The sequence below is a fragment of the Salvelinus fontinalis genome, chromosome 18, assembly GCF_029448725.1.
Source record: "Salvelinus fontinalis isolate EN_2023a chromosome 18, ASM2944872v1, whole genome shotgun sequence".
NCBI classification, from domain to species: domain Eukaryota; kingdom Metazoa; phylum Chordata; class Actinopteri; order Salmoniformes; family Salmonidae; genus Salvelinus; species Salvelinus fontinalis.
In genome coordinates, this window is record NC_074682.1 from 53,962,819 (window position 1) to 53,987,898 (window position 25,080).

Sequence of the window (25,080 nt, forward strand, 5' to 3'; positions counted from 1 at the left end):
GAGGGACAAGTGCACTTCACAAAATAGATGGCATCATGAAGAAAGGAAATTATGTGGATATTTTGAAGCAACATCTCCAGATATCAGTGATTAATTTAAAGCTTGGTCGCAAATGGGTCTTCCAAATAGACAATGACCCCAAGCATACCTCCAAAGTTGTGGCAAATTGGCTTAAGGACAACAAAGTCAAGGTATTGCAGTGGTCATCACAAAGCCCTGACCTCAATCCTATAGAAAATTTGTGGGCAGAACTGAAAAAGCTTGTGCGAGCAAGGAGGCCTACAAACCTTACTCAGTTACACCAGCTCTGTTAGGAGGAATGGGCCAAAATTCACCCAACTTATTGTGGGAAGCTTGTGGAAGGCTATCCAAAATGTTTGACCAAGTTAAACAATTTAAAGACAATGCTACCAAATACTAATTGAGTGTATGCAAACTTTTGACCCACGGGGAATGTAATGAAAGAAATGAAAGCTGAAATAAATAATTCTCTACTATTATTCTGACATTTCACATTCTTAAAATAAAGTGGGAATCCTAACTGACCTAAAACAGGGAATTTTTACTAGGATTAAATGTCAGGAATTGTGAAAAACTGAGTTCAAATATATTTGGCTAAGGTGTATGTAAACACAGGTACGTGTAAAGACAGAGATACAGGTATATGTAAAGACAGAGATACAGGTACATGTAAAGACAGAGATACAGTTATATGTAAAGACGGAGATACAGGTGCATGTAAAGACAGAGTGGAAAAGACAGCGGGGAGATGGAGAGCTGGAACTCTAGAGCCACTTTAGGTCTTTTACAGATGTGTTTGTTACAGATGTGGATCTCTACTTGGGTCTTTATGCAAGCCTTTGTATGTGTTTGTATGTGCGTGCGTGTGTCCTTGCTTGCGTTTGTGTGTATGTTTATGTATCTGTGTGTGTGTCTGTGTCCATACTTTCATATGTATTTGTCGGTTGAATCAGGAACTAACGTCGGTGGAATCAGGAACTAACGTTGGTGGAATCAGGCACTAACGCCGGTGGAATCAGGAACTAACGTCGGTGGAATCAGGAACTAACGTCGGTGGAATCAGGAACTAACGTCGGGGGAATCAGGAATTAACGTCGGTGGAATCAGGAACTAACGTCGGTGGAATCAGGAACTAACGTCGGTGGAATCAGGAACTAACGTCGGTGGAATCAGGAACCAACGTCGGTGGAATCAGGAACTAACGTCGGTGAAATCAGGAACCAACGTCGGTGAAATCAGGAACTAACGTCGGTGGAATCAGGAACTAACGTCGGTGGAATCAGGAACTAACGTCGGTGGAATCAGAAACTAACGTCGGTGGAATCAGAAACTAACTCCGGTGGAATAAGGAACTAACGTCCGTGGAATCAGGAACTAACGTCCGTGGAATCAGGAACTAACGTCCGTGGAATCAGGAACTAACGTCGGTGGAATCAGGAACTAACGTCGGTGGAATCAGGAACTAACGTCCGTGGAATCAGGAACTAACGTCCGTGGAATCAGGAACTAACGTCGGTGGAATCAGGAACTAACGTCGGTGGAATCAGGAACTAACGTCGGTGGAATCAGGAACTAACGTCCATGGAATCAGGAGCTAACGTCGGTGGAATCAGGTGGCCTTGGGTTGAGGACCATGATATATGTATCAGTAAGGGGATGAGAGAGGGTGGGATATAGGGAGAGAGGAAGGATGGGGAGGGATGCATTGGGAGGCTAAAGGAGAGGTAGAGGGAGGGACAAAGGTAAAGGGAGGGAGGAGAGGAGAGGATGGAGATGAGGGAGAGGGGAGAGGGGAGAAGTTGAGAGTGTTTTTGAGAGAGGGTAGATTTAAGCTATGACGGAGCTTGGTTAGTGTCAGGCGTATTAGGACTGTAAGACCTGTGTAATTGCAGTTTGGTTTTAAAGTTTGCAAAACAGATTTTTAAACCATCTGGCTTCTGAATGATTTAGGAGGGACATTTATATGGTAATATACAGTTTGCTGGGGATAGATAGTAATACATTTACAGCATGTCAAATATCTGAAGGCTTACCCACACTCACACACACAAACAATGTTCACAATGTTGATGATGTGCGGTAAAGCCCTGCACAGTAATACATTTTTATTCCGAGCCCTACCCTTACTTGCGACGTTCAGGGCCTATCGTACCCAGGCCGATTGCTTCTGCCAAATTAAAGGCCTTGCCCTGCCCGAAACCCGAAGTCATAAATAACTTCCTCCGTTAGGAGCAGCTAATGGATTTACTATCGGTCTGTCACTCTGTAACGGAGACACTGGCAGTAGAGAAGCAGGTGCTGGGGGTGAGTTTAATAATACAAGGCAAGAGTAGCGTCTGGACGCAAAGACACGACAACATGAAACACATAACTACTACTGCCTAGAGAATGGAACTAAGGGAGTGACAGATAAAGGGGAGGTAATCAGTGAACTTATGGAGTCCAGGTGTGTCTCATGATGAGGCGATTGTGCGCGTAACGATGGTGCCAGGTGTCCGTAATGATGGTTATTAGAGCCAGTGATTAGTAAACCGGCAACTTCGAAAGCCGGAGAGGTGGGTGTAGACGTGACAGTACCCCTCCACCCCAACACCGCAGGATGATGCCGGCCAGGGGGACGGCGAAGGTGGAAATCACGGGTGATGTTGGGATCCAGAATGTCCTCCACCGAAACCCAACACTGCTCCTCTGGACCATACCCCTCCCAGTCCACCAGGTACTGGAGACAACCCCCACGACGTCGGGAGTAGGCATCTGACGGCATAAGCGGGACCAAATTTAAGGCCTTGCCCTGCCCGAAACACGAAATAACTTCATCCGTTTATTAGCTGCTCCTATCTGTCTGTCACTCTGTAAGGGAGACGCCGGGAGTCTAGAAGCAAGTGCAGGGGGTGAGTTTAATAATAGAAGACAAGAGTAGCTTCTGGACATGAAACACATAACTAATACTGCGCTGGGGAATGGAACTAAGGGAGTGACTGGAGCCGACCCCCACGACGTCAAGCGTCCAGTAGGTATCTGACGGCATAGGAGGGACCTCCTTTGATGTCCAGGGGAGGTGGAGGGGTGTCATGGGGGACAGCCTCAGCCAGGGGACCAGGAACCAACTGCCTGAGAAGGGAGACATGAAAGGAAGGTGAGATGTGGTAGTCACTGGGGAGCTGTAATCTATACGTCACCTCGTTGACCCTCCGGAGAACCTTGAACAGCCCCACAAACCAGGGGCTCAGCTTCTTGCAGGGCAAGTGGAGTGGGAGGTTCCTGGTGGAGAGCCAGACACGATCACCAGGTTGGAACACAGGAGCCTCCCAGCGGTGGCGATCCTCCTGCTCCTTCTGATTGTGGACAGTGCGTTTGAGTCTCACGTGGGCATCGCTCCACACTTCTTCTGCGTGCCTGAAGCACTCATCCACCACAGGAGCTTTGGTCTGGCCCGGGATCCAAGGAGCCAGGGCAGGCTGATAACTCAGAACACACTGGGAGTCAGCTCAGTGGAAGAGTGGCGTAATGAATTCTGCCCAGGGAAGGAATCGGGCCCACTCCCCCTGCCGGGTCTGGTTGTGGCTCCTCAGGGACCTCCCAGCTCCTGGTTCATCCTCCCCGACTGCCCATTAGACTGAGGCATATACCCGGAAGTGAGGCTGACCGTGACCCCAAGCCTCTCCATGAAGGCTCTCCATACCAGTGATGTGAATTGGGGGCAATGGTCAGAGACGATGGCCTTTGAAAGGCCATAATGCCGGAAGACCTGCTGGAACAGTGCCTCAGCGACCTGGAGGGCAGTAGGGAGACCAGAGAAAGGGATCAAAAACGAATGGATTTAGATCAACTATCCACAGCCACCAAAATGATGGTGAAACCGTCAGAGGCGGGGAGATCAGTGACAAAATCAATGGATAGATGAGACCAGGGACGTTGAGGCAAGGAGGATGGAGTTTCCCTGCTGGAGCGTGCTGGGGGGATTTAGTTTGGGCACACACAGAACAGGAGTTGACGTAGCGAATAATGTTCTGCGCCTAGGTGGGCCACTAATACTTCTCGGAGAGAGATTGAATAGTACGGGTGATCCCTGGATGTCCAGCGACGACAGCTGTGTGCGCCCAGGTCAGCAACCTATCCCTTATCCTCGTGGATATCCTCGTAGATGCACTCAGGCAGGTTCCTTCTCCAGAGCCTGGCAAATGTACACATCTACGTCCCAGACCACCAGTCCTCCAGCATTCGGGTGACCTGTCCGTGATTATCATCCTCGACCATGAGATGGTGGGGTTATGTCGTTGGAGCCATGGGAGGCCCAAAGATTATCTTGTGAGCTGGTGCACTAATGATGAATAAGGGAATGCTTTCCTTATGAATCAACTCCATGGTGAGGGTGAGTGGTGAGGTGATGTGTGTGATGGTTCCAGGATCCTAGTGGCCAATTATCAGGGCTTGAAGCGGAAACGTAGAGGAGAGTGGCTATGAGGAGATGTTCAGAGAATAATAAAAGTAAAGGGAGAAGCGATGAGTGTACCGACACTCCCGAAGTAGGTTATCTAAATGGATGGCCATCGCGATGAGTGCATCCAAGGAGAGGTTGTTGTCTCGACGTGCCAGTTCCGTCTGGCCCTCCTCTCGCAGTCCTCTTCTGAATAGCGTACAGAGAGCTGTCTCATTCCATCCGCTGGATGCTGCTACTGTCCAGAAGGTCATCCTGCCGTAATTGGAATAGGCACTCTCCCTCCTCTCTGTCCTCCGGTGGATGATCGAAAATACCTCTGAACACAGCCATAACCTCGCATACGAAGCCAGTCGGATGTGAAATGCCCGTGGCAACCTTGGACCTCTCAATGGTGGAAGCTCCCATCTGGTGCGCAAAATCTGGTGTAAAAGGGAGCACTGGAGTAGGAAGCCATGGCATTTAGATGCGGTTCCGTCATATTTGTCCGGGAGAGACAAATGTGCATTTCTGACCTGGGGGACTGCTGAATAGACTGGTGTTCTGGCTCACTGGGTCGACTGGTGGTAGAGTATCCTCTGCTTGTTGAAGACAACGCCTCTCAAACATCCTCCATAGCCGTCACCAGTTGTGCCAGCTGGTTGTGGTGCTGACAAAGTAGGTATCCCTGTTCGTCGACCGTCTGGGAGATGTCTGATTCCCTGTTGCTTCCATTTGTGCGAGGCAGTATTCTGTATCGGAGACGCTGGGAGTTGAGCGGCATTTGGGGGGGGGGGGGAGTTTAATAACACAAGAAATATGGAACGATTCAAAACAAGAGTCTCATCTGCACATGAAACACATAACTAATACTGCCTTGGTAATGGAACTAAGGGAGTGACAGATATAGGGTTTGGCTGCTCTGCCAGAGACAGTAGATAAAGAAAGAGATAGGAATCCCATTGGGCGGTGAATAGATGAAGGTATAATTCCCCAACCAGCAATCACATCCACATGGTCATGCTGCATAACACGTTTGTTAGGCAATCTCTTCTCAATGTCAGGGTAAGAGTCGAGAAATGGGCTTATTTTCCTCTAAAGTACATTATGTCACGATTCCAAAGCTATACACTATTACAGATAGCAAATTAATTGTCTCACATCTCTGGAAAATATTTATAATATTGTATTTGTTGTTGACGAAATACATGCTAATGTTGGGTTTTTGAGCTAGTGCTGTATTGACTCCCATTCACTCCTTGAAGGTGAGCTCTCCTTGTCCCAGAATTTTCCAGATATGTCTGTACTGTTGCGCACGAACAAATGGCTCCGCTTCAAATTGTTAGTGATCAATTTAGTGATACCCGAGCCCTACCCGTACCTGAGTTATTAATTTAAAAAAAAGGCCCTACCTGGCCCTAACCCAATGTATATTGTCAGGGTCTGTCGGGCTCGGTTCGGGTAGCAGAGCTCTACTTTGCGGTTAATCATAATGCTTATTCAAATATATTTTTCCCCTCTGTGTACAGGCAGTATGAGACTGTGGTACCAGTAGAAGACCCCATAGTGACGGAGGTGACCTCCACTCTGCAGGAATGGGCCTTGCTATGGAAGCAGCTTTACGTGGTGAGTACAGTACAACTCGCATCTTGTCCCACTATTTCATAACAGAGTAATAATAATATTATATTATTGTATTTATTAACGTGAGGTGCGTTGCTGCGTCTAATTTGTGTAATCTTGAGTGTGTAGCATGTCACTATGGAGATCCAGGATTAACAAGACATGTTCGTATCATACTCTAAAATGCTGTATATACGGTTCTATGATATGATTCCTGGATGGCATACCAGTAGAGGTATATCAAACTTTTTTTTATCTACTCAAAGATCCACCATGTTTTATCTACTCCTATAAAATGGTAGACAATAAGGTACTCAGCAAAAATGTCTGATTTCACTATTATTGAAAAAAGGACCCATGTGGTAAGTATAAAGCAAGTCTCTTGGGGGTTTTCTCTATAATCTTGGCACATCTAGCCACTGGGATTTTTTCCCATTCGTGGATGCAAATCTGCTCCAGCTCCTTCAAGTTGGATGGGTTCCGCTGGTGTACAGCAATCTTGAAGTCATTCCACAGATTCTCAATTGGATTGAGGGCTTTGACTAGGCCATTCCAAGACATTTAAATGTTTCCCCTTAAATCACTTGAGTGTTGCTTTAGCAGTATGCTTAGGGTTATTGTCCTGCTGGAAGGTGAACCTCTGTCCCAGTCTCAAATCTCTTGAAGACTGAAACGGGTTTCCCTCAAGAATTTCTAGTTATTTTTCCTCTGGTTGCACATTTAACATGCCAATAGAAATGTGATGTTTCCCTGCATTATAGTCCCCGGCTACTAGGAGCGCCGCCTCTGGGTGAGCGTTTTCTTGTTTGCTTATGACGGAATACAGCTCATTCAATGCTGTCTTAGTGCCAGACGCTGACTGTGGTGGTATGTAAACCGATACAAGGAATACAGATGAAAACTCTCTCGGTAGGTAGTATGGTCTACAGCTTATCATGAGATACTCTACCTCAGGCGAGCAATAGCGCGCAACATTAGATATCTTGCAACAGCTGTTGGTTACAAAAATACATATACCGCCGCCCCTTGTCTTACCAGACGCCGCTGTTCTATCCTGTCGGTACATCATATAACCAGCCAGCTGTATGTTGATGTTGTCGTCGTTCTTCGTGAAGCATAAGATGTTACAGTTTTTAATGTCCCGTTGGTAGTTTAATATTCTGCGTAACTCGGCGATTTTATTGTCCAAAGATTGCACGTTTGCTAGCAGAATGGAGGGAAGTGGGGGTTTATTCGATCGCCTACGAATTCTCAGAAGGCAGCCCGACTTTCGGCCTCTCTTTCTCCGCCTCCTCTTCACACAGTTCAGGGGATAGGGGCCTGTTCCCGAGGAAGCAGTGTATCCTTCGTGTTGGGCTCCTCAGAGTTGTGAAAGAAAAACACGTTTTCTGCTGGTCCGTGGTGAGTAATCGCAGTCCTGATGTCCAGAAGTTATTTTCAGTCATAAGAGAAGGTAGAGGCAACATTATGTACAAAATAAGTTAAATAATAAGTTGAAAACAACGCAAATAAACAAACAAAAAAACACAATCGGCTGGGGGCAGGTAAAACGTCTGCCATCTTCTCCAGCGCCATCTTACATTTCAAGCATCATTTCTGCCGCGCTCAAAACAACTGTTAACTCAAAACTGGAAAATCTGACTTCAGTGAATTTAAGACAGTTCACAGAATTGTCCATTTAAATAAATGTAGTCAATGTATTCATTACTACATTTAGCTAACATTTGATACAGTTGAAGTTGGACGTTTACAGTCACTTAGGTTGAGTCATTAAAACTAGTTTTTCAACCACTCCACAAATTTCTTGTTACCAAACTATAGTTTTGGCAATTCGGTTAGGACATCTACTTTGTACATTATACAAGTAATTTTTTCAAAGATTGATTACAGACAGATTATTTATAATCCACTGTATCACAATTCCAGTGGGTCAGAAGTTTACATACACTAAGTTGACTGTGCCTTTAACTTCTTATGATTGCAGCCCGGCGTCGGTACACTTATGACAACAGCCAGCTCAAGTGCAGGGCGTGAAATTCAAAATATATATATTTTTTAAATATTTAACTTTCACACATCAACAAGTCCAATACAGCATATGAAAGGTACATATCTTGTGAATCCAGCCAACATGTCCGATTTTTTAAATGTTTTACAGGGAAGACACAATATGTAAATCTATTAGCTAACCACGTTAGCAAAAGACACCACTTTTTTTACTCCAACAGTTTTTTACTCCATCAGTAGCTATCACAAATTCGACCAAATAAAGATATAAATAGCCACTAACCAAGAAACAACTTCATCAGATGACAGTCTGATAACATATTTATTGTATAGCATATGTTTTGTTTGAAAAATGTGCATATTTCAGGTATAAATCATAGTTTACATTGCAGCTACAGTCAGAAATTGCACCGAAAGCAGCCATAAAACTTACAGACACCAACGTCAAATACCTAATTACGCATCATAAAACATTTCTGAAAAATACATAGTGTACAGCAAATGAAAGACAGGCATCTTGTGATTCCAGCCAATATTTCCGATTTATCAAGTGTTTTACAGCGGAAAAAAAATGTAGTGTTATATTAGCTTAGCACAATAGCCAGAAACACTTGGGCGCCGGCGACTACGACAGATATATGAAATAACATCATAAAATGGGTCTTACTTTTGCTGATCTTTCATCAGAATGTTGGACAAGGTGTCCTTTGTCCAGAACAGTCGTTGTTTGGATTCAGAACGGACACTTTCCCTCTCCATTTAGCAATGAAGAGGGAAAGTGGCACGACACTCTCCATGTCAACAAACGGAAGAGAACGGAACACGGCAAAACTCCCCCAAAAAATTAAATAATCTGATGGAACCATATTGAAAAAACATACTTTACGATGATATGGTGACATGTATCAAATAAAATCAAAGCCGGAGATTGTAGCGGCAGCTAAACAAAAGGCAATCCCACTGTCCAGCTCGCGCTCTTCAGAGTACCGAAAATGGTGGACACGTCATTCCAAGATGATGTGTTCCATCTCAGACCAAGATAATCACCTCATTTCTTCTCTCACAGCCTCTTGACACCCAGAGGAAGGTGTATGACGTGCATGTATACTAATAGGTCTTGTGCCCATTTATAGGCAGGAAGAAGAACAGAGCATCGATTTCAGACTTTCCACTTCCTGGTCAGGAAATGTGCTGCAGAATGAGTTCTGTTTCACTCAGAGAAATAATTCAAACGGTTTTAGAAACTAGAGAGTGTTTTCTATCCAATAGTAATAATAATATGCATATTGTACGAGCAAGAATTGAGTACGAGGCCGTTTGAAATGGGCACATTTTATCTGGCTACTCAATACTGCCCCTTGCAGCCCAAACAGGTTAACTTCTCTGGGATATGTGGGACGCTAACGTCCCACTTAGCCAAAAGCCAGTAAAAATACAGAGCGCCAAATTCAAATAAATTACTATAAAAATCAAACTTTCATTAAATCACACATGAAAGATACCAAATTAAAGCTACACTTGTTGTGAATCCAGCCAACATGTCAGATTTCAAATAGGCTTTTCGGCGAAAGCAAACGATGCTATTATGAGGATAGCAACATAGTAAACAAAGAGAGAGAAGCATATTTCACCCCTGCAGGCGCGACACAAAACGCAGAAATGAAAATATAATTAATGCCTTACCTTTGATGAGCTTCTGTTGTTGGCACTCCAAAATGTCCCATAAACATCACAAATGGTCCTTTTGTTCGATTAATTCCGTCGATATATATCCAAAATGTCCATTTATTTGGCGCGTTTGATCCAGAAAAACACCGGTTCCAACTTGTGCAACGTTACTACAAAATTTCTCAAAAGTTACCTGCACACTTTGCCAAACCATTTCAAACTACTTTTGTAATACAACTTTAGGTATTTTTTAACATAAATAATCAATAAAATTGAAGACGGGATGATCTGTGTTCAATACAGGATTAAAACAAACTGTAGCTAGCTTTCTGGTCACGCGCCTCTAACAAACAGGACACTTTAAGGGACCCTCATTCAAGATGGCCGTACTTCTTTATTACACAAAGGAAAAAACCTCAACCAATTTCTAAAGACTGTTGACATCCAGTGGAAGTGGTAGGAACTGCAGAAGGTCAATTAGAAATCTGGATTCCCAATGAAAATCATTGAAAAGAGAGTGACCAAAAAGAAAAAAATCTGAATGGTTTGTCCTCTGGGTTTCGCCTGCTACGTAAGTTCTGTTATACTCACAGACAGGATTCAAACAGTTTTAGAAACTTCAGAGTGGTCCAAATCTACTAATAATATGCGTATCTTATCTTCCGGGGATGAATAGCTGGCAGTTGAATTTGGGTATGCTTTTCATCCAAACGTGAAAATGCTGCCCCCTATCCTAGAGAAGTTAAACAGCTTGGAAAATTCCATAAAATTATGTCATGGCTTTAAAAGCTTCTGATAGGCTAATTGACATCATTTGAGTCAATTGGACGTGTACCTGTGGATGTATTTCAAGGCCTACCTTTAAACTAAGTGGTTCTTTGCTTGACATCATGGGAAAATCTGAAGAAATCAGCCAAGATGTTAGAAAAAAAATTGTAAACCTCCACAAGTCTGTTTCATCATTAGGAGCAATTTCCAAATTCCTGAAGGCACCACGTTCATCTGTACAAACAATAGTACGCGCGTATAAACACCATGGGATCGCACAGCCGTCATACCTCTCAGGAAGGAGACGCGTTCTGTCTCCTAGAGATGAACGTACTTTGGTACGAAAAGTGCAAATCAATCCCACAACAACAGCAAAGGACCTTGTGAAGATGCTGGAGGAAACCGGTACAAACGTATCTATATCCACAGTAAAACGAGTCCTATATCAACATAACCTGAAAGGCCACTCAGCAAGGAAGAAGCCACTGCTCCAAAACCGCCATATAAAAAGCCAGACTACGGTTTGCAACTGCACATGGGGACAAAGATCGTACTTTTTGGAGAAATGTCCTCTGGTCTAGTGAAACAAAAATATAACTATTTGAAGGAAAAAGGGGGAGGCTTGCAAGCCAAAGAACACCATCCCATCCGTGAAGCACGGGGGTGGCAGCATCATGTTGTGAGGGTGCTTTGCTGCAGGAGGGGCTGGTGCTTTTCACAAAATAGATGGCATCATCAGGAAAGGAAATTATGTGGATATATTGAAGCAGCATCTCAAGACATCAGTCAGGAAGTTAAAGCTTGATCACAAATGGGTCTTCCAAATAGACAATGACCCCAATCATGCTTCCAAAGTTGTGGCAAAGCGGCTTAAGGACAACAAAGTCAAGGTATTGGAATGGCCATCACAAAGCCTTGACCTCAATCCTATAGAAAATTTGTGGGCAGAACTGAAAAAGCGTGTGCGAGCAAGGAGGAATCCAAACCTGACTCAGTTACACTAGCTCTGTCAGGAGGAATGGGCCAAAATTCACCCAACTTATTGTGGGAAGCTTGTGGGAGGCTACCCGAAACATTTGACCCAGTTAAACAATTTAAAGGCAATGCTACCAAATACAAATTGAGTGTATGTAAACTTCTGACCTACGGGTAATGAGATGAAAATAATAAAAGCTGAAAGTCATTCTCTCTACTATTATTCTGACATTTCACATTCTTAAAATAAAGTGGAGATCCTAACTGACCTAAGACAGGGAATTTTTACTATGTCAGGAATTGTGAAGAACTGAGTTTAAATGTATTTGGCGAAGGTGTATGTAAACTTCCGCCTTCAACTGTAGTTAATCCAGAGACTTTTGTCTTTGCCTCGATTCGGGCAGTCTCGTCCAGAACGCCATGGCATTTGTAGGTCTTTATAATAGCCACATTAGCAGCTAATTAGCATTTAATTTCTGGGGGGTAAATACAGGCAACTATATTGATAAAAGTGACCATTGACCTTGTACTATACACGGTTATCAAAACGTCATGCCAGGGTAAGCCTACACAAAACACATCCCTCATTTTAAGTGTTTCTAAAATCCCCTAAGGGAAAAATATAGAATGGGAAAAAAACGATTGGAACCATTTGACCGCTAGGTTTTATGGGTATCTGACCCATACTGTACATGGGTCAGATGTTTTGACGTGGTTTGGCTAGAAGCAAGCCATTTTTGCTGTAGTAATGTTATAACCATGACGCTAACAAAACAGCACTTGCTTTTTAAAAAATAGGAAACGATGGTACAGCAATTCATTACAACAGTTATTATCTGGGGGATTTTTTTCCTAGTAGCACAGTGCTCCCTGGGTGCAATACATTTTCTCATGATTGTATGGTGAGACGCCTGGATGACTGGAGTATCGTGGGTGACAGAAGTTATTTTCGCATGGTTATATGGTGAGACTCCGATATGATTGGAGTTATGGGACATTATGATAGTAATGGTGATGTGTAGGATGATAATATTCTGTGCTCTTTGTTTTGAACTGGAGTGATGTTTTACCTAAACCATAGAGGATGGTGTACATTAGCCATCTCTCCAGTGATGTTTTTCCTAACCCATAGAGGATGGTGTACATTAGCCATCTCTCCAGTGATGTTTTTCCTAACCCATAGAGGATGGTGTACAGTAGCCATCTCTCCAGTGATGTGTTACCTAACCCATAGAGGATGGTGTACAGTAGCCATGTCATTTATTTTTACATTTACATTTATGTCATTTAGCAGACGCTCTTATCCAGAGCGACTTACAAATTGGAAAGTTCATACATATTCATCCTGGTCCCCCCGTGGGGAATGAACCCACAACCCTGGCGTTGCAAGCGCCATGCTCTACCAACTGAACCACCACGGGACCATCTCTCCAGTGATGTTTTACCTAACCCATAGAGGATGGTGTACAGTAGCCATCTCTCCAGTGATGTTTTACCTAACCCATAGAGGATGGTGTACATTAGCCATCTCTCCAGTGCTGTTTTACCTAACCCATACAGGATGGTGTATATTAGCCATCTCTCCAGGGATGTTTTACCTAACCCATACAGGATGGTGTACATTAGCCATCTCTCCAGTGATGTTTTACCTAACCCATACAGGATGGTGTATATTAGCCATCTCTCCAGGGATGTTTTACCTAACCCATAGAGGATGGTGTATATTAGCCATCTCTCCAGGGATGTTTTACCTAACCCATACAGGATGGTGTATATTAGCCATCTCTCCAGTGATGTTTTACCTAACCCATAGAGGATGGTGTACAGTAGCCATCTCTCCAGTGATGTTTTACCTAACCCACAGAGGATGGTGTACAGTAGCCATCTCTCCAGTGATGTTTTACCTAACCCATAGAGGATGGTGTACAGTAGCCATCTCTCCAGTGATGTTTTACCTAACCCATAGAGGATGGTGTACAGTAGCCATCTCTCCAGTGATGTTTTACCTAACCCATATCGGATGGTGTACATTAGCCATCTCTCCAGTGATGTTTTACATCATTGATTTGTCTGCTTTTACAATGTCTTAAGCTGTAGCCTGCTGCTGCATGATATATTTTATTGATGGTATGCTCCCGTCTGTCTGTCTGTCTGTCTGTCTGTCTGTCTGTCTGTCTGTCTGTCTGTCTGTCTGTCTGTCTGTCTCTATGTCTGTCTAGCTGTCTGTCTAGTTGTCTGTCTGTCTGTCTGTGTCTGTCTGTCTGTCTGTCTGTCTGTTTGTCTTTCTGTCTGTATGTCTGTCTCTCTGTCTGTCTGTCTGTCTGTCTGTCTGTCTGTCTGTCTGTCTGTCTGTCTGTCTGGCTGGCTGTCTGTCTCTCTGTCTGTCTGTCTGTCTGTCTGTCTGTCTGTCTGTCTCTATGTCTGTCTAGCTGTCTGTCTAGTTGTCTGTCTGTCTGTCTGTGTCTGTCTGTCTGTCTGTCTGTCTGTTTGTCTTTCTGTCTGTATGTCTGTCTCTCTGTCTGTCTGTCTGTCTGTCTGTCTGTCTGTCTGTCTGTCTGTCTGTCTGTCTGTCTGGCTGGCTGTCTGTCTCTCTGTCTGTCTGTGTCTGTCTGTCTGTCTGTCTGTCTGTCTGTCTCTGTCTGTCTCTGTCTGTCTGTCTGTCTAGCTGTCTGTCTGTCTAGCTGTCTGTCTGTCTGAGATGCAGACTCATCCTCTTTCCTTTTTCATCTCTATTGATCCAAAGGTATTCTAGAACATTTGGTCTGGAACATTCGGTCCAGAACATCCCGTCTAGAACACCCGGTCTGGAACATCCGATCTGGAACATTCGGTCTTGAACATCCGGTCTAGAACATTTGATCTTGAACATTTGGTGTAGAACATTTGGTCTAGAACATCCGGTCTAGAACACTTGGTCTTGAATATTTGGTCTCGAACATTTGGTCTAGAACATTTGGTCTAGAACATCCGGTATCGAACATCCGGTCTAGAACACTTGGTCTTGAACATTTGATCTCGGACATTTGGTCTAGAACATTTGGTCTAGAACATCCGGTATCGAACATCCGGTCTAGAACCTTCGGACTAGAACATCTGGTCTGGAACATTCGGTCTGGAACATTTGGTCTAGAACATTTACATTACATTTAAGTCATTTAGCAGACGCTCTTATCCAGAGCGACTTACAAATTGGTGCATTCACCTTATGACATCCAGTGGAACAGCCACTTTACAATAGTACATCAAGATCTTTTAAGGGGGGGGGGGGTCAGAAGGATTGCTTTATCCTATCCTAGGTATTCCTTAAAGAGGTGGGGTTTCAGAACCTCTAAAACCTTTGGTCTAGGACATTCGGTCTGGAACATTTGGTCTGGAACATATGGAATGTTGAGAGGTTTTTATCTCTTTGATCTGACGTCAGAATAAATGAACGTTGCGAAGGACGTGACGACACATAAACACATATGACCTGGCTAGGAAAGGTCCCTGTTATTGCCTACTGGTGCATACACAACTACATGCCAACCTCGTTCCTGGTTATTGCTTCTGTTTTACATTAGTTCAGTGTGTCACTCAGACTCTGAATCACAGCAGAGAGGGATATACAGTATGTGATGAATATTGTTAGCAGCCTCTTATGGAGACTGACATTGTGTCTAATGCAGTGGAACCAAACATAATCTAATTCTGAAACCAATTCAATCAGCTTGACTAATTCACACTTAGTTACACAAGAGAACAGCAAGAAACAGACAGCACTGAAGATGAAGGAAGGGCTACAGGACACACACACACACACACACACACACACACACACACACACACACACACACACACACACACACACACACACACACACACACACACACACACACACACACATGCACATAAACACACACACACACACACACACACACACACACACACACACACACACACACACACACACACACACACACACACATGCACGCACACTAGATAGCAGCAGAGATTTAGCCTACGCTCTGTGACCTCTGCCAAATGACCCAAAGTTTCTGTACATATCACAGAGTAGGCCTTTATTAAAGACTGCCTCCCTATGACCCTGTAGCCAGGAAAAGCAGCCGAGCGTATCAGAGGCTTCACGATCACAACACAACACTCTATCTATCCTGCTGACTCTCTCATTTACCCTCAGAGCATCCTCTGAACTCTAGAACTGTGCTAGATTGAATATCAATTATTATTGGCGAATTTACGATTGGCTATTTATGATTGGCTAATTTACGATTGGCTTCTTTACGATTGGCTAATGAGAGGGATGGATGTTTTCGGTTAACCTTTGGCCCCTGTGTTGATGATGCCAGTCACACATGGATTAAAATAAAAATAATCAGAAAATAACTATATGTACGGTGTCCATATTAGTACAACTTCAGAGGTCAGAGTCACCAACTCTTTGTGACTCTGAGGCAATCCTAATTTGGACTCATTCGTACAATTCATTAATTTTATTTTCTCACTTCAACAAATGAACAGTGAATATAATCATAACATTGTCAGTCTCCGGAGAAGGTATTTTGTGTGTTGTGTGGTAGTGCAGTCTGTCTGTCTGTCATATGGAAGAGGGAAACCGTCACCACTCACTGTCAGAGGGATATTTATACGTATTTATATATGCATATTCACTGGAGTGAGTGCATGGCATTTTGTTAACTTGAATAGAATTTCATAGAATACTTTTTTACTTTCTTTAATTTCTGCATTTTCTAAGCAGGAAAAACAACTTTGTTTCAATTATCAACAGCAGCAAGATTATTTTCTACTCTTTACATCTGTCACATGACTGTTGTTTTCTATAATGATGAGTGAGAAAGTTACAGATATACCTCCAAGACATGCTAACCTCTCACCATTACAATAACAGGGGAGGTTAGCATTTTATATCATACCCCCAAGACATGCTAACCTCACACTATTACAATAACAGGGGAGGTTAGCATTGTATATCATACCCCCAAGACATGCTAACCTCTCACCATTACAATAACAGGGGAGGTTAGCATTTTATATCATACCCCCAAGACATGCTAACCTCACACTATTACAATAACAGGGGAGGTTAGCATTATATATCATACCCCCAAGACATGCTAACCTCTCACCATTACAATAACAGGGGAGGTTAGCATTTTATATCATACCCCCAAGACATGCTAACCTCTCACCATTACAATAACAGGGGAGGTTAGCATTTTATATCATGCCCCCACGACATGCTAACCTCTCACCATTACAATAACAGGGAAGGTTAGCATTTTTGGGGGGGATGACATTTGTGTGTCTGTAATTTTCTCACTCATCATTGTTCACAATTCATTCAGGATTATTTATAATCCTGGTAGCATCCACATTAATGTGGAAGTGCTTAGAAAACATATTCTATTCTTATTTACAATAAAAGTGACTCCAAAATGACATTATTTACCATTCTATTATTCACCATGTCTATTGGGCACCAAATAATCTGAAACACAACCAAAACAAACAGCAAATGCATCCAACATATTTGTAAAGACATACACTTGATGTAGTCATTGCGTGCTATGATTATGGGACCAAATACTTCACTTTTTACTACTTTATTACACATATAAGTGCTATACTTTCTAAGTGATTTACCCAATATGAATGAAAATACCCTCAAATTAAAGCTGGCACTCTGCACTTTAACCTCATAGTCATTGTATCATTTCAAAAACAAAGTGCTGGACTACAGAGACAAAACAACAAAAAATGTGTCACTGTCCCAATACTTTTGGATCTCACTGTATAAACAATAGCCTAGATGTAGGCTCATTGTGCCGGGAGGCAGTGAGGAGATACGGAATCTCTTCCCCACAGCATCTTTCCCCACACTTTTACATGGCATTTCCATTGTTTGGTTTGAGTTCCATTGACCACTTTACTGCATCTATGGTGTTCCATTGTAGTTCTATAGAGGTGTTCCATTGTAGTTCTATAGAGGTGTTCCATTGTAGTTCTATAGAGGTGTTCCATTGTAGTTCTATAGAGGTGTTCCATTGTAGTTCTATAGAGGTGTTCCATTGTAGTTCTGTTTATACTGTATGTTACATTGTAGTTCTGTTTATACGGTATGTTCCATTGTAGTTCTATAGAGGTGTTCCATTGTAGTTCTGTTTATACGGTATGTTCCATTGTAGTTCTATAGAGGTGTTCCATTGTAGTTCTATAGAGGTGTTCCATTGTAGTTCTGTTTATACGGTATGTTCCATTGTAGCTCTATAGAGGTGTTCCATTGTAGTTCTGTTTATACTGTATGTTCCATTGTAGTTCTGTTTATACTGTATGTTACATTGTAGTTCTATAGAGGTGTTCCATTGTAGTTCTGTTTATACTGTATGTTCCATTGTAGTTCTGTTTATACGGTATGTTCCATTGTAGTTCTATAGAGGTGTTCCATTGTAGTTCTGTTTATACGGTATGTTCCATTGTAGCTCTATAGAGGTGTTCCATTGTAGTTCTATAGAGGTGTTCCATTGTAGTTCTATAGAGGTGTTCCATTGTAGTTCTGTTTATACTGTATGTTCCATTGTAGTTCTGTTTATACTGTATGTTCCATTGTAGTTCTGTTTATACTGTATGTTCCATTGTAGCTCTATAGAGGTGTTCCATTGTAGTTCTGTTTATACTGTATGTTCCATTGTAGTTCTGTTTATACTGTATGTTCCATTGTAGTTCTATAGAGGTGTTCCATTGTAGTTCTATAGAGGTGTTCCATTGTAGTTCTGTTTATACTGTATGTTCCATTGTAGTTCTATAGAGGTGTTCCATTGTAGTTCTATAGAGGTGTTCCATTGTAGCTCTATAGAGGTGTTCCATTGTAGTTCTGTTTATACTGTATGTTCCATTGTAGTTCTGTTTATACTGTATGTTCCATTGTAGTTCTATAGAGGTGTTCCATTGTAGTTCTGTTTATACTGTATGTTCCATTGTAGTTCTGTTTATACTGTATGTTCCATTGTAGTTCTATAGAGGTGTTCCATTGTAGTTCTGTTTATACTGTATGTTCCATTGTAGTTCTATATAGGTGTTCCATTGTAGTTCTATAGAGGTGTTCCATTGTAGTTCTGTTTATACTGTATGTTTTATTGTAGTTCTATATAGGTGTTCCATTGTAGTTCTATAGAGGTGTTCCATTGTAGTTCTGTTTATACTGTATGTTTTATTGTAGTTCTGTTTATACTGTATGTTTTATTGTAGTTCTGTTTATACTGTATGTTCCATTGTAGTTCTGTTTATACTGTATGTTCCATTGTAGTTCTGTTTATACTGTATGTTCCATTGTAGTTCTATAGAGGTGTTCCATTGTAGTTCTGTTTATACTGTATGTTCCATTGTAGTTCTATAGAGGTGTTCCATTGTAGTTCTATAGAGGTGTTCCATTGTAGCTCTATAGAGGTGTTCCATTGTAGTTCTGTTTATACTGTATGTTCCATTGTAGTTCTGTTTATACTGTATGTTCCATTGTAGTTCTATAGAGGTGTTCCATTGTAGTTCTGTTTATACTGTATGTTACATTGTAGTTCTGTTTATACGGTATGTTACATTGTAGTTCTATAGAGGTGTTACATTGTAGTTCTATGGAGGTGTTCCATTGTAGTTCTGTTTATACTGTATGTTCCATTGTAGTTCTGTTTATACTGTATGTTCCATTGTAGTTCTATAGAGGTGTTCCATTGTAGTTCTATAGAGGTGTTCCATTGTAGTTCTGTTGAGTTGTTCCATTGTAGTTCTATACAGGTGTTCCATTGTAGTTCTGTTGAGTTGTTCCATTGTAGTTCTGGGTTCAGGAATCTTGGTCATGGTTTCCCCCTTAACCCCTTTTTCTCCCTAATTTCGATCTTGTCTCATCGCTGTAACTCCCCAATGGGCTTGGGAGGCGAAGGTTGAGTCTTGCGTCCTCCGAAACATAACCCGCCAAATGATTTGCTATTTTAAACAGGTTCACGGTGCAGTCTCGTATTTTATACAGGGTTGCTGCCCAGTCAAATGCGTTACAGACATTCTTTCACCTCACTGACTTCATTCATCAGGATAACCAAAGCCCATGACAACATTATAGATCATCTCTGCTATTCATGGCTTGCACCTCTGTCACTCGGTCGTGTTGTTGCCATTGTTCTCAGCGTTCTACAGATGCCGGAGCCACATTGAAGTCTGACTGGTTGGTTATTGCCAATTCTTTCTGAACGTTAGTCTAAATTACACTATAATGGCTTGGAAGTACCATGACATTGCTAAAGTACTCAAATATTTAGTAGGAAACAACTTTGTAATCATTACATTGCTCCTAAATTTCAATTAGATAGTTGGCAATGTCGTCATTAGCTATCAAAAATTGCTAATGTTAGCTAGTTAAATCCGGTGGTCTCCCCTCAATCTTAGCTAGCTAGCTAACTTTATAAAGTCAATCTGGCAACATTAACTAAATGTTTTCCTACTAATAATCTTTCGAGCCACAGTAATGCACTTTGAACCAAATCTTCGTCAGCGCCCATTGAGAATGCATTGAGTATATTACTCGGTTGGGCATCAGTCCTAACAAGAATGTTCAAGACAATATTGTGACGAAACGTGCAAACCCTGAATATCTTCGGTCCACTTACATATCAATTAATAGACGCCGGTTAGTGTTTTACCTCAGGCCACCTACATATAAATTAATAGACGCAGGTTAGCGTTTTACCTCAGGCCACCTACATATCAATTAATAGACGCAGGTTAGCGTTTTACCTCAGGCCACCTACATATCAATTAATAGACGCAGGTTAGCGTTTTACCTCAGGCCACCTACATATCAATTAATAGACGCAGGTTAGCGTTTTACCTCAGGCCACCTACATATCAATTAATAGACGCCGGTTAGCGTTTTACCTCAGGCCACCTACATATCAATTAATAGACGCAGGTTAGCGTTTTACCTCAGGCCACCTACAAATCAATTAATAGACGCAGGTTAGTGTTTTACCTCAGGCCACCTACATATCAATTAATAGACGCAGGTTAGCGTTTTACCTCAGGCCACCTACATATCAATTAATAGAAGCAGGTTAGCGTTTTACCTCAGGCCACCTACATATCAATTAATAGACGCAGGTTAGCGTTTTACCTCAGGCCACCTACATATCAATTAATAGACGCAGGTTAGCGTTTTACCTCAGGCCACCTACATATCAATTAATAGACGCAGGTTAGCGTTTTACCTCAGGCCACCTACAAATCAATTAATAGACGCAGGTTAGTGTTTTACCTCAGGCCTCCTACATATCAATTAATAGACGCAGGTTAGAGTTTTACCTCAGGCCACCTACATATCAACTAATAGACGCAGGTTAGCGTTTTACCTCAGGCCACCTACATATCAATTAATAGACGCAGGTTAGCATTTTACCTCAGGCCACCTACATATCAATTAATAGACGCAGGTTAGCGTTTTACCTCAGGCCACTTACATATCAATTAATATACGCAGGTTAGTGTTTTACCTCAGACCACCTACAAATCAATTAATAGACGCAGGTTAGCGTTTTACCTCAGGCCACCTACATATGACTTAATAGACGCAGGTTAGTGTTTTACCTCAGGCCACCTACAAATCAATTAATAGACGCAGGTTAGCGTTTTACCTCAGGCCACCTGCATATCAATTAATAGACGCAGGTTAGTGTTTTACCTCAGGCCACCTACAAATCAATTAATAGACGCAGGTTAGCGTTTTACCTCAGGCCACCCACATATGACTTAATAGACTCAATAATGAGGGCTGAGCTTACGTCCAAACTCTGACGTCACCTCAGTGAAGTTGAAATGTAAAATGCTTCAGGTTAGGGTTAGGGTTATTGTAAAGGTTAAGTTCAGGATTAGGTTTTAGGCACTAACCCTGGTAAAATGTCCTCTCAGAGCATGCAGCTCGTTTCAAATATAAGCTCCGCTCTCACCATTGCCAATCACATAATGTTTGCCTTCTGGGCAGAGCTGCCTCCAGAATAAGATTCACGAGGTAAAACGCTAACATGCATCTATTAAGTGAAGTGCGTAGGTGGACCGAGGTAAAATGCTAACTGAATAAACACAAAATGACTGAGCTGTATTTTATGTGTCTAGATATACTATAGCCTAATGGTCAGAATGAAAGACTGTAGCTAACCTAATGGTCAGAATGAAAGACTGTAGCTGGCCTAATGGTCAGAATGAAAGCTGTACCTAGCCTAATGGTCAGAATGAAAGACTGTAGCTAGCCTAATGGTCAGAATGAAAGACTGTAGCTAGCATAATGTTCCCGAATGAAAGACTGTAGCTAACCTAATGGTCAGAATGAAAGACTGTAGCTAGCCTAATGGTCAGAATGAAAGACTGTAGCTAGCCTAATGTTCAGAATGAAGACTGTAGCTAGCATAATGTTCCCGAATGAAAGACTGTAGCTAGCCTAATGGTCAGAATGAAAGACTGTAGCTAGCCTAATGTTCAGAATGAAAGACTGTAGCTAGCCTAATGGTCAAAATGAAAGACTGTAGCTAGCCTAATGGTCAGAATGAAAGACTGTAGGCTAGTTAATATCACTTTTACCTAACCATCTTAACCAATGCCACAGCTACAGAGAGGGCAGTCTTGAAAAATATATTCTGAATTAGACTCATGGTTACATAAAAGATAAATAAAATACTGTCTGTGTTCATGTCCAGATCAGAAGAGCTCTTGGAAGGAAAGTCTCTCTCAGTGTCTGCTGTGGATGATTAGTATTCTGCTCATAGCAAAGTAAAATGTCAGAATGACATTCTGTCTGTAGCCGTGACATACTGGGTTATATTCTGTCTGTAGCCGTGACATACTGGGTAATATTCTCTCTGTAGTCGTGACATACTGGGTGATATTCTATCTGTAGCCGTGACATACTGGGTGATATTCTGTCTGTAGCCGTGACATACTGGGTGATATGATGTATGTAGCCGTGACATACTGGGTTATATTCTGTCTGTAGTCGTGACATACTGGGTGATATGATGTATGTAGCCGTGACATACTGGGTTATATTCTGTCTGTAGTCGTGACATACTGGGTTATATTCTGTCTGTAGCCGTGACATAACATAACCGGTGTGTGTGCATTTGTGTGTGTGTGTGTGTGCGTGTGCGTGTGCGTGTGAGTGAATGAGCAGCAGTGTTTTCACCGCCCACCACGGAGCTATACAGATCTACCTCAGTGTCACCTCTTTCACCTCTTTCCAATGCCTGCTGTTCCCCAGTGGCTTGCAGTTTCTATGGCAGTGAGAAGAGATACGCTTTCTCAAAGTTCATCTGCGTTCTATTCTACCCTGAGCCTCATAGATCAAATGTCTCAGTCTGAAATAAATAACAAAAAATCTTGAATCTTCATTATTGGAGAGAGAGAGATAAATAGATAGAGAGGAGAGAGAGAGAATTATAGAGAGAAGAGAGAGATAAATAGATAGAGAAGAGAGAGAAAAAGAGAGAGAGAAGATACAGAGAAAGAGAGAGGGAAACGGAGAGAGAAGAGAGAGAGAGAGAGAAACAGAGAGAGACGAGAGAGAGAGAGACGAGAGAGAGAGATATGAGAGAGAGAGAGAGAGAAGGGGAGAAGGAAAGGGTGTGAGAATAGATGTGTCTACTAGATGGAGCTTTCAATCAAGGTTTATTGTTTGTTATCCTGTACTCAAAGACACATTTAGATTGAATGCACAGTCTCTCTTTCTCTCTCTCTCTCTCTATCTCTCTCTCTCTATCTCTCTCTCTCTCTCTCTCTCTCTCTCTCTCTCTCTCTCTCTCTCTCTCTCTCTCTCTCTCTCTCTCTCTCTCTCTCTCTGTCTGTCTATCGCTCTCTCTCTCTCTCTCTCTCTCTCTCTCTCTCTCTCTCTCTCTCTCTCTCTCTCTCTCTCTCTCTCTCTCTCTCTCTGTCTGTCTATCGCTCTCTCTCTCTCTCTCTCTCTCTCTCTGTCTGTCTATCGCTCTCTCTCTGTCTGTCTATCTCTCTCTCTCTCTCTCTCTCTCTCTCTCTCTCTCTCTCTCTCTCTCTCTCTCTCTCTCTCTCTCTCTCTCTCTCTCTCTCTCTCTCTCTCTCTCTCTCTCTCTCTCTCTCTCCCTCTTTCCCCTCCTCAGTCCTTGTTCAGCTTAGGGCCTGTTACCGTCAGAGTAAAAGTGATCTAGTGAATACAGGCCCTGTTTTATACAGCTATGGGACATCTAATTATGAATTAACTATTGTTAAATGGATCTATCTTATCTTGGCTAAATATGATAATTTCCGTTATGTTTGGCTGGTGGATCAGCTTCAGTTGTGATAGTATGCTTGGATGTTGTGTTCATTGTTGTTAATGTGTTAATGTGTGAAACTGTGCAGAGGGGGCCTGTCTGGAATCATTGTCCCTCCCCGGAATCCATATGTACCATTTGTGTCATGTGTAGCATGTGTTTCATGTGTTCCATGTGTTCCATGTGTAGCATGTGTTCCATGTGTATCATGTGTTCCATGTGTACCATGTGTTCCATGGGTATCATGTGTTCCATGTGTATCATGTGTAGCATGTGTTCCATGGGTATCACGTGTTCCATGTGTATCATGTGTTCCATGTGTAGCATGTGTTTCATGTGTTCCATGTGTTCCATGTGTAGCATGTGTTCCATGTGTTCCATGTGTATCATGTGTTCCATGTGTACCATGTGTACCATGGGTGTCATGTGTTCCATGTGTACCATGTGTTCCATGGGTATCATGTGTTCACTGTGTTCCATGTGTACCATTTGTCTCCCATGTGTATCATGCGTTCCATGTTTCCCATGTGTACCATGTGTTCAATGTGTTCCATGTGTACCATGTGTTTTATGTGTTTTGATGTGTTCCATGTCCATGTGTTTTCCATGTGTTCCACGTGTTCCATGGGTATTTCATTTGTTTCATGTGAATCATGTGTTCCATGTGTTTTTCATGTGTTTCATGTGTTTCATGTGTTCCATGTGTTTTCCATGTGTTCCATGTGTTTTTGAGGTGTTCCATGTGTTCCATGTGTTTTTTATGTGTTCCATGTGTTCCATATGTTTTTCATGTGTTTCATGTGAATCATGTGTTCCATGTGTTCCATGTGTTCCATGTGTTTTTGATGTGTTCCATGTGTTTTTGATGTGTTCCATGTGTTCCATGTGTTCCACGTGTTTTTGATGTGTTCCATGTGTTCCATGTGTTTTTGCTGTATTCCATGTGTTCCATGTGTTTTTGATGTATTCCATGTGTTCCATGTGTTCCATGTGTTTTTGATGTGTTCCATGTGTTTTTGATGTATTCCATGTGTTACATGTGTTCCATGTATTTCATGTGAATCATGTGTTCCATGTGTTCCATGTGTTCCATGTGTGCTCTTTGTCAGCTCTTCTAGAGAGCCACCTAGAAGCATCAGCCCAGTGGTACTGTTGACTCAGCTTTACTTTCTGAATGTTACGATATTGTATATTCAAGTTGTTTGCAGTTTTTTGAAGCTAGTTGAAAGCTCTTTCTGTGTTTCGACAGTATTTTCTCTTTTCAACAGTCTC

At 42.2% G+C, this 25,080-nt stretch overlaps 1 protein-coding gene across 17 annotated transcripts in view; it reads left to right on the top strand.

The window, feature by feature from the left end:
- Window positions 1-25,080, top strand: part of LOC129815762 (dedicator of cytokinesis protein 3-like) — a 400,044-nt gene that overhangs the window by 193,594 nt on the left and 181,370 nt on the right. For all 17 annotated transcript variants that reach the window (XM_055869857.1, XM_055869854.1, XM_055869856.1 and 14 more), the window contains exon 5: window positions 5,968-6,064. In XM_055869857.1, the coding sequence (XP_055725832.1) occupies window positions 5,968-6,064 (97 nt within the window). The remainder of the gene's footprint in view (window positions 1-5,967; window positions 6,065-25,080) is intronic.